This window comes from Perna viridis, chromosome 15 (genome assembly GCF_037379345.1).
Source record: "Perna viridis isolate PV_CMFRI_1.1 ecotype Kerala chromosome 15, ASM3737934v1, whole genome shotgun sequence".
In the NCBI taxonomy this organism is placed as follows: domain Eukaryota; kingdom Metazoa; phylum Mollusca; class Bivalvia; order Mytilida; family Mytilidae; genus Perna; species Perna viridis.
The window spans coordinates 19,283,198-19,293,896 of record NC_142459.1 but is presented as its reverse complement, the minus strand read 5'-3'; the positions used below and the strand labels follow the sequence as shown (position 1 = coordinate 19,293,896).

General features: G+C 33.3%; 1 protein-coding gene across 3 annotated transcripts; it reads left to right on the top strand.

The window, feature by feature from the left end:
• Positions 1 to 7,095: 7,095 nt before the first annotated feature.
• On the top strand, positions 7,096 to 10,367 carry LOC148597352 (uncharacterized). Of its 3 annotated transcripts, XM_088564201.1 has the most exons (4): positions 7,096 to 7,330; positions 7,770 to 8,428; positions 9,018 to 9,044; positions 9,844 to 10,367. In XM_088564201.1, exons 1-2 carry the CDS (start codon positions 7,108 to 7,110, stop codon positions 8,423 to 8,425), a joined length of 879 nt encoding a protein of 292 aa, XP_088420327.1. In that variant the 5' UTR covers positions 7,096 to 7,107; the 3' UTR covers positions 8,426 to 8,428; positions 9,018 to 9,044; positions 9,844 to 10,367. The 3 variants fall into 3 exon arrangements, with proteins under 3 accessions (XP_088420327.1, XP_088420330.1, XP_088420329.1); XM_088564204.1 differs by lacking the exon at positions 9,018 to 9,044; XM_088564203.1 differs by lacking the exon at positions 9,844 to 10,367 and having other exon boundaries at positions 9,018 to 9,077.
• The last annotated feature ends 332 nt before the right edge of the window (positions 10,368 to 10,699 follow it).

The following is a 10,699-nucleotide window of genomic DNA, read 5'->3' as shown; positions in this document are numbered from 1 at the left end:
AACACAGGATAATCATTTGATACCCTTGAACATTCAGGGTTAAATTTGAAGTTGAAACACTTAGTGATTTCTTCTTTTTCTGTCAGTTCGTTTACATGTTTGATTCATAATTAAGTACTTACCAATGACTATATATTTATGAGTAATGAAAGGAACCAAGTTTATAGCGGCAATCAAAAGAATGAAATCCAGGGACAAAGACCAGACATAGAAAACAGGCATATAGAACAAAGAACATACATACAACTAAGTATAAGTAACTAAAATCATACATACAAAGCAACAAAAGCAAATGAGCAACTTGGATTCCACTATAAACTGGAAGAATGGACCAGGTGCACCTTTAAACCCGTTTTAAATCTTTCATTCAAAATGCCTTTAATTACACAAACGTCACTGTAAACACTTTATTGTACTCGGATACAAGCGTACATTTTTTGTATTACATATCATAAAGAGCAGATCAGAAAAAAAACTGCTACACTAAAGAAAAGAAACAGTAAGCACTGAGGTCCTTACCGATTATATTTTTGTCTCGTTTAGAAGGCGAGTTCTTACGCATTGTTTGGCCCTTCTTCTTCCCCATTCATTCGTCTTGTCCTACAAAAGAAATTGTTAAACTATGTCCTTTAGGTACCAGTATCGTATTGCATATCCCTGAGCAGGTGTACGTCAAAACATGGATGCTATAAAAATATAGTGCATTTTCTTTTTGCCTCTCTACAAACTAATATTTTGTCAAAAGATATGAACAATGACTTATAAAATAGAGCAAACATCACACTGTAAGATGAAGAACTTTTTTAAAAGAAAATCTAACATAATATCATAAAAATGTTCCACTGAAAAGGTTGGTTTGGTGAGTGCAAAACGAAAGTGAAAGTAGGGAAAATGGCTATTTATAGTTCGAGACTACTTTTCTGTCCGATATTCGTGGACTCACCCTATTTTCTTTGCGGGAAATTATTTTTTCACATGTCCTTAGAAATGCTACATAAGTGAAAGTTTTATTGAATCAATTTACATATTTTTTAAAAAATCCTAAAAATATGCACTTCACTATAGAAGTCTATGGGAAAATTAATACGATACTGAGACCTTTAGTCATATAGTGACTATGTTTACTCCATCAATAATCCACAGTTTGCCGAACGGATCCCATTGAAATATAACCCAAAACTGAAAATTAAACTGATTAAATCAACGGCTAACATTGCGTCGAATTTTTTTTTTACACAAACTATTATAATTTGTTATAAACTTCATGATAAGAGAGACGATTTTAATTTTTTTGCATACATGTATGTATATAATGTACTTGTATCGCCCGATCAGCTTTTTAAACAAACTTTCTGTTAATACCGAGATCTTATCGCAGATTATTCCGTAACGAGGAAACCAATTTAGGAAACGAAAGGTTTGACTAATTATTAAACCTAGATCATACACCATTTCACTTTGAAATGCATATTACAAATATGAAACATATTGGTTATTGTCTTTTTCCACTTTATCCTCAATATTGCTATTTTTTTTATTTCGGATTTCTGCCCCCGATTTTTGATAATGCGTTCGGTATTTTTTAATTATCTTCATTGTCTAGAAACCTTCAGATTTATTTTTACAGGTTGCACCTTCAAGAAAGATAAACACAAAACAGGAGGCTCCCGGGAGCCTCAATGCCTCACCTGGTTCATTTTTTGCCTTTGATGAGCAATAACTCTAACAAGGGGTTATCCGACACTTTTGACTCAAAAGAAGATTTAGGTAGGACATATCATAATGATCAGTTTATCAATTGAAAGGGTTATCAAGGAAACCAAGATTCTAGCGGAAATCAAAAGAATGTAGTCTAGGGATATAAACTAGATTTGGAAAACAAACACAACAAAGAACATAAAGTAACTAAAATAATACATACAAAGAAACAGAAGTAAATGAACAACTCTGACACCACTAAAAACTGGGAGCATGGACCAGGTGCACCTGTATGGAAAGCGTCCTCTGCTTTTCTAGAAACACTCGCCGAGTTGCAGATTGATACAACGTAATAATCCACGAGTTCCTGAAGACAACAATTAAACTTCTGTAGCAACATAACCCTGTTCCAGTAGTCTGATTGAAAGAAGTCTAGCCCGATACAAAAAGTCTGCGTAGTTACGGCAAGCTCTGGCATAACGTATGAGTTGTGATATGAAAACTCCATACGCAGATGCTGAAGGGATGTTGTCATAGATGAAAGGAAAGTTGACAATTTTGAATGAAAAGTCAATACGTTTGTCGTAAAATTCTGTCAATAGTTTTCCCTTACCATCAATTTATAAGTGTAGGTAAAGATATGAGGCTAACTTCACAGTGTCTGTATTATGCTTTATCTCAAGTTCGTTGGGGTAGGTTCTTTCTATTATAATTTTCAAGACATTGGCAGAAAACTGCTAGAAACGTCATGTTTCACATTTCATGGACAATAACTTTAACGAGGAGTCGTTCCATATCTTTCATCCAATGAATACTTCAGTAGGTCTTATCAGAAGGAATATTTCATCAATTAAAAAGTGCTTTCTATCTATCATAATTTTCAAGATAATGGCTAAAAACTGACAAAAATGCATTTTTGCCTCCGGAAAGCAATATCTGTAACAGGGAATCAGCTGACATCTTTGAATCAATGTAGAACATTGTAGGCATTATTATAATGATTATTTCGGCAATTGAAAAAAACAAATGCTGCAACTTACAGTTTTGGAGATATATGCAAAAGAGTAATCAAGGGAACCAAGGTTATAGTGGTAATCAAAAGAATGTAATCCAGAGACAAAGACCAGACATGGAAAACAGACATACAAGGAACAAATCTATTCGGTCTGATCCCTTTGCTCTATCTTTAGTAACGGCGGTCATGTTCCTTTGACGGATCAACAATTTCTGCATCAGTTCGATTCAAAATACCCAAGGATCATACATATCAAGTTTGGTTCTAATTGGTCTAGAAGTGAAGGGGATGAAGATTTATTGTAAAGAAATAACGTCAAAAAGGGCAACTCCAAGACGGCCTAACAGATTAAAACGTGAATTTGATTTGTAGATAGACTTTTAGATGCTTAACACTTTGCTAATGTCAGAATTTGGCTAAATGTAACATTTTTGGAGTTATATGCGAACAAATTTTCTGAGCCATGTGAGCTTAATTAAGATCAGAAGACTTTTTCAGGAAATATACAATGGAAGTAGTTTTATATACATGTTTTGTGTTCACATGAAGTCAAGTCTTCTGTAATAAGCATTAAATAAAATATTAAGGCATATGAAATAAATATTTCGTTATATACGGAAGTATTACTCCAGATAGGGATCGTGCAAAATGGTTCGGAAAGCCTATATATTTTTATATTCTTCAGGAATAAAAAAAAATAAACATTTAAACACCGTAATCACATAAAGATTGCATAGTTAGTTTAATGATTTTTTTTAATAATTTAATAAAAGGAATGTCTTTATATGGTGATTACCCGACCTTTAAAGAATTTTATGCCCCCTTTTTGTGAGTTTAGTGTATAAATATTGCAACTATCTAATTGGTCAATAAGATATGAAAATTATTTATAAGCTCATTACATAAATCCCTGTCAGTGCATTCTGGATTGTTTTCCCCAATCCACCCAACAACCCCATCGTTACGTTTAACATAACTGATTAAATAGGTTTAACTTGGTTCATGACCAAGCATACGCAATGTTTATGCTATGTATCGTTGTGAGATAAGAAAAGATGCGTTTTAAAATTGGAACATATTAAATCACAAACGTGCCGCATTTCCGTATTAACTGCCTAGTTGGTAACATGACGGACATCGGGAAACAGATCTATATGAAGAAAAATGTTGAAATTAAGTCCTCCAACGAATACATACCTATAAAGTACGTCATAGCATGTGACACATGTTCTGATGTATTACATCTAAAACAACAGGATCAACTAATAAATCTACTTTTTTTGTGTTAAATATGTGTTTGAAATGACAGAATCCATTTAACACATTATAAATGATCGATATATAGTATGAACCTTTTTTTAATTTTGACGTCGTCTTTTCAAGTGGTAACTTCATAAAGTCGTATCAATTGTCTGGGCAGTGTTATGGATCATATATAGTAACGATTTTGTTACTTCGTGCACAACTTTAATATATAAAAATTTTCTCCGGAGTAGGATTGCAGATTAATCCTGAATTGCTGTTAAACGTCCGGTAGCAAATGGGGGCAAAAAAAACCAACTTAAAATTTAATCAATTCTCAAAAAGAGTTGTTAAATACAAATAAAGAAGATGGAAAACAAGAAAACCATAGTTTGACTGTCACCAGAAAATAAGAGTAATGCATATGAAGGTAAATTTTTCCATCCACTCTTATATAACACAACAGGTGGTAGGTTTAATACGCAAGAACCATGGAGTTCTCAAAACAAGTTGGGCCTTTTTGGTACATGGTAAGGATTTATTTTGTTGCCTGAAAACCTCCGAAGAAAGTGTTTCCAATTCAACCATCAGTAACGTATATACCTAAGCAGTTCTATTAGTTAAACATACGACCATTGGCCAGTTGTTAGTTATTTGCCGCCATCTATGACAAGCTGGTCTTTGCTGTTGGCCTATTATGTAAAACATGGGTCAAACACGGACTAGAGTAGAAACAAAAATAGAAGCAACCTTAAAAATAAAAAAAAAACAGTTTGTTGGTGAATAAAAAAATAAGAAACAAACAAAAAAAAAACAAAAAAAAAAACTAAATCATACAAAATTAACCCCCCCCCAAAAAAAAAAAAAACACTACAAAACTACTGACCTTACAATTTCAATTTATACATAAGCAATCTTAAAGTGTTAGAATTTCAAATGACCAGCAAATCGTGGCCAGAAAATGTAATTTCTTTATAAAAAGTAACATAACAAATCTTTACAGCCAAATGAAGAGAATTGTATTTTGTGTCCGCTATTATTTATTTGTTATTCATTAGACATATATTTTGTATGCCACCATTGTACAGTTGTACTGACGTTTAACACGATAAAATGTAATAATCGTCTATTGGGAATTGGGCAGAAAAGAGAAATTCCAACTATCAGCTTTCCCGTCGACCAGTTCTTAATTAACCTTTGATTTTTCTGTTTGAAAGACATGAGGTTGCCGATCGTTTCTAATAGATAAACGATTACTTCAGAAAGTTCACTCCTACCGAGAATTGTATTCATTTAGATTTTATATTCATTTATCCCTCTACCTGCTGTTTGGGCCATGCTTCAATCAGAAAAAAGGTAACAGAAGCTAAGCTACTCAACTTGACTCCGCGCAAACGAAGTGGAACCTGTTTCATTACATGGAGTATCTTCCTGCAAGAGTCTTCATCTACATAAGTACATTGCTAAAAAATGTTGTTGTAAACTTTGTCCTAGGGAAGGGCAGATGGATATTTTTAGATTTTTTAAACCAAGGAGTTAAATATAGAGTTTATTATAATTCCTTGCATGAACATGACAAGAAAAAATCAATTTCGCAAAGACAGTCCGACATCGTGCGTGTGTGTGAATTAAATAAAAGGGGTGCCCTTGGGTACATTGTAATACATGTGTAATATAAATGTTTCGGGGAAACGAAGGTTCTCGACATAAAACATACAAATAAAATGAAAACAAAAACAAAAACAAAAACAAAAAATGCACTACATGCCTCACCGAAATCACAAATCATGACTAATTTACTTAAAACATATGAAAGATCAATATAAAAATAAATACATAAATTAGAAGTACTGAAAATAAACAGAACCTGCAAATCCTTCATATATTTTGTAGCTGAAGAAGTCGGTGAATCTTTCGTTTCATGTATTAAGTTAAGGCATTTTTTAGTGGATAACTAATTTGTGTCTAATGATTTTAAGCTACGGTGTATCTAACCGTGAACAAAACACTCCATTGATGTATCATGTGGGAATTTGATTTTATTTGTTCGATTTCTAAATTTGAGAATTCAGTACCATCGGTGATTTATTATGCACTTATATTGGATTAGAACATAGCGGAGTATTATTTAATGTCCAATTGAATACCTTTAATTAATTTTGGATGTTTTCGTACGAACACAAAAATAATGAAATCCTATTTTGAATGTTACTATCTACTGTTGTTAAAAAAGCGTACATTTCCGTGCAATTACCTGCTTTAAAGTTACAATTGACGCATTGTAAGCGATAATTTAAGATTATTTTTATACCAAATGTACACTGGAAATATGGGCTACAACAGCTCACTTATGATGTCCACAGATGCATAAGTACGAATGTAGATAATTTCTCAAATATATCCATGCATGGGCACATGGGAAAGAACCATGTGGAAATTCATATATATATATATATATATATATATATTACCCCTTGTAAATAAAACTAAGGAAGGACTTCTTAAATGGTGAAATATATAAAGGCATGATTTCTAATACAAACTTTAATTGGAATAAAGAAATATCCTTTTTTGGTACTTTTATTCTGTTTCGTGAAATTTCCTTTGCAAGTTCCCTATTGAATGTGTAGTTTTTTTTTTTTCATGTCAATTTTTCTATTCTTCATTCCTAAGGCAACTACTTAAATATTGTATCTTAATAATATTTTTTCAGTTGTGTCAATTATTGCCTATCATTGAAAACCCATTCACACAATCGAGCAGCAATCAACGTAATTGATGCTAGATGCAATCCGTATAAGGAGAACTTTTCAGATGCACTTTAACCTTCTTGCACATAATTAAATATGCAACACATCAATTTATGGATTGCTAATATGCATTTTTCTAGTATGTAGTATTTAGGCAGACTATTGCTTAGTACTTTATATAAAACACAGGAAGTGTTGCTCACGATACATTTCATCATGATGAACTGATATAATGAAGTGGTTAAAAAATTCTTCAAACGACATGCTAGCAAAATGATCTCCAAGTTTTCGACCTCAGGTGATATATTTCAGTAGAGCATGCAGTCTTTTTTTCACATACTTGCATGTGTATATATACTCGCTCAACATACAGCAAATCACTTTGCCTCTTCTGACGAAATTATGGCTGTCTCAAAGATCTTGTCCATTGCTTTGTTTGCTTCTGTTTACTTAGTACTGATAATTGGTAATATCCAAGGTGTTAGCGCTGGCGGGTTGACAGGAGGAGGCGGCGGCGGAGGAGGAGGAGGCGGCGGAGGAGGAGGCGGCGGCGGAGGGGGAGTCGGCGGAGGAGGAGGTGGTGGTGGCGGAATTCTTGGGGGCGGTGGTTTCTTTCCTGGTGCTGGTATATATACTTAATTTTAATGCTGTCAAGGAATAAACATTTATCTTAAGTTTAAGAACGAACGTGCAATGTTATTATGAACAATCACTTGAAATTAATATTGTTTAAAAAATCATTTAAACAAATATAGTAAAGGTATACATATTTTTTTCGCATAAAGTCGGCTATTCTTCAACCTACATTTTAAGGGCAGTCTATTTAATTATAATCATATATAGATTGAAATGTTTCTTTCATAAATGACGGTTAAATTTTGTTACATATTTTAGTTTTTTTTTTCAACTACGTACGATGAATTTTGCCACTTTGCAAAGTAAGAAAGTCTCTAAAATACCCAATATGTAAGTTGGAAAACAATCCTTCTACTAAATACATGTATTATCAAACACATACTGAACAAAGATTATATCACCTAAGTATCAAAGTTTTACCTTTTTAGGTAAAATGTGGTGCACTTGTAGACGATGGGGATGTACAAAGAGTGAATGGAGATATTCAAGCACATGCAGATTGCCATTTTATCAATGGAAATGGGATACCTGTTGTAAATGGTTCCCTTGGTGGTATACAAGAAATTACGGTTCTAGTTTTGGTGCTTACGGAGGCGGGGTAGGTTTTGGAAGGAGCGGCGGTGGATTTAGTGGATTAGGTCCAATTGGAATCTTTGGAATGGGAGGCAGCGGCGGTTTCGGTTCAGTCGGAGGAGGAGGAGGTGGTAGAGGATTTGGTAAAGGAGGAGGATGGTATGGTGGGGGATTTGGTCAAGTCGGAGGTGGAGTTGGCGGGGGATTTGATCTAGTCGGAGGTGGAGGTGGCGGGGGACTCGGTCAAGTCGGAGGAGATATTGGCGGGGGATTTGTCAAAGGGAGTAGTGGCGGTGGATTCGGCGGAGTTGGTGGAAGTGGTGGGGGAGGATTTGGTGAAATCGGCAGCATCGGATTGGGAGGTGGTGGGGGAATCATTAAACTCGGAGGAGGTGACGGTGGATTCGGCCAAGGCGGAGGGGTTGGCGGAGGATCAGGTCAAGGCGGAAGCGCTTTGGGCGGTAGCGGTGCAGGTGTTGGAGGAGGCGGTTTTGGAAAAGGCGCATACTAAATAGTAAGTACTTTTCATCGTTAAAATAAGAATTCAAGAAATATAAATGTAATGAAATAAACGACTTAACGCGGATTAAACATAATTTTGAACCGAGATTTTTATAACCCTAGATTTAGCAATTTTGTAACATTATTTCCTTTAAATAATCAAAACTTGTCGATTGAAGACAACATTTAACTAGTATTATACTTGTGTTTCAAAAATAATAAAAAAAAAAAGTAGTAGGATTCCATATATTTCAGGCAGATTAGTTTAATCATCCAGTTTGTTATCGATATTATTAATCTCTAACTTATTTTTGATCGAAAATATTTTGATTTCTTCCATTATTGTTGCTTTTTATAAAACTGAAGTTCTAGATATAATAATTCAGTGAATTTTGAATCAGAAAATAAGATAACAAAGACAGAGAATATAGAAACAAGTAAATTGAGTGTATTAATTCGTTTATAAATTATGAGATAGTAAACGGAAATGGAGGATAATTCGGAAATATGGCATGTGCCCCTCACTACATATATCTTCTATGGACACTCTCCTTAACTATCAATTATTTCAATAACCGTGTTGCTTTTTTTCTTAATTTCAGGTTGACGAAATGATCTTTTTTTCAATGTTAAGTATAATTATTAAAGCAAGTTAAACTACAGTCAGTTTTTTATTCGTTACTTTATATCTTTATTTTACTGGTATAAGACGGGCAACTATCAATGCCGTACATAATGAAAAGAAGCATTATACAATTAAATGCAAATATATTATCTCTGAACATGATATTTCGATAAATTGGAAGTAATGGGATCAATCATTATGGTTAATACATAAAGTGTCATTTCTTACTTGACAGTTCTTCAGAAGCTTTGCTTTTCGGATTGCAAGTATTATAAAATTGACTTTTGGACCTTGCCTGTTTGATTAAGATGTGTGTTAATTTTTTATTTATATTGCCCCCTCCGCCAAACAAATACAAAAACAAAAAATCACAAAAGAAAATCCACATATATTGGAGAACATTAATACAAAAAAACCAATAGTTATGATCATCCGAAGAAAAGATTGAACGCTTTTATATTTTGTGTCTCAAAATATAAATAAAAAAGTCCGTACTAAGTAACTTATTACGGACTTTAAGTAAGTATTATATGAACAATTGTTCTTTTCAATTCCAGGTGGTTTGATTTTGTCACTCGTGTATACAGTGTTGGGATATTTATGCCAAAAACGCATACAAATTTATTTGGTCCACGGAACAAGTTCCACACACTCTTTAGATATAGGCGTTCTGCGGCACTGGTGAAACTGCAATAAAATTTACTACATTACAATAGTCTTGAAATATACAGGCAAAATCTGCACCTCAGACATCGACATATAAATTCCCATTAGCTCATTAAGTATACTTTTCTAACTTTCAGGTTCTACTATACAGGATGTAAATACATTTCACAGACATGAACAGTACTCATTACGAATCTGCAGAATTGTTTCAGGTTTAACGTACTAAATTTCCGAGTAGGGTGTAAAACTGAGTGTGACGAAGATGTTCAAAATTTGAAAGAGCCCTTTAATATACCCTCTACATTTTGGATATGATTTAGATTATAAACAAATTTTGTGTGTGGGTATTTAAGTTCAAATGCGCAATTGACCTTTAAAATTGAAATCTTAAAGCAAATCAAACATAAGCACTTCTGCAGATGACGCAGCAAATGAATTATTCTTGATTTTATCAAACTAAACGTGGCGACTCCGATGAAGGTTGAATTTATTTGACATGGCCTAAGATCTGGAATCGAAAATATTTGGTCATATTGAAATAGATGTATATATTGATTTTTGTTCTGAAATCTTAGTCATCAGCAAAGTAAATAATTTACATTATAATGTACAATTTGCTAGTCTAATAAAAAAATTCCACAGTTATATGCATTGTACGATCAGTGGGGGTCAGGCGTTTAGCTATACAAATTTACCTGCACTACAATACTTTAAAATTAATTTGTATTTGTTAATTCCCACGGGACCCTGATTCGTTCTTGCAAATATGCTTACATGTACAAATAATATTAAACACTTTATATAATATCTGAAAATTAAAAAAGGGGGATATATTTAATTTGACGGAGTAAGAAAACTAGACGATGAATTTGTATATAAAACAATGACAAACAGTCTCAAATTTAAGGTACAAATATACAAGTCATAACAAAAATATCTCATATATTACATTAAACTTTAACCACAATACAAAGATCATGTGACAGTGTTTAT

Coding starts and splice junctions, on each gene's coding strand:
- LOC148597352 (XM_088564204.1), top strand. CDS start 7,108: ATGGCTGTCTCAAAGATCTTGTCCATTGCTTTGTTTGCTTCTGTTTAC. Junction 7,331..7,769: donor TGGTTTCTTTCCTGGTGCTG/GTATATATACTT, acceptor TTACCTTTTTAG/GTAAAATGTGGTGCACTTGT.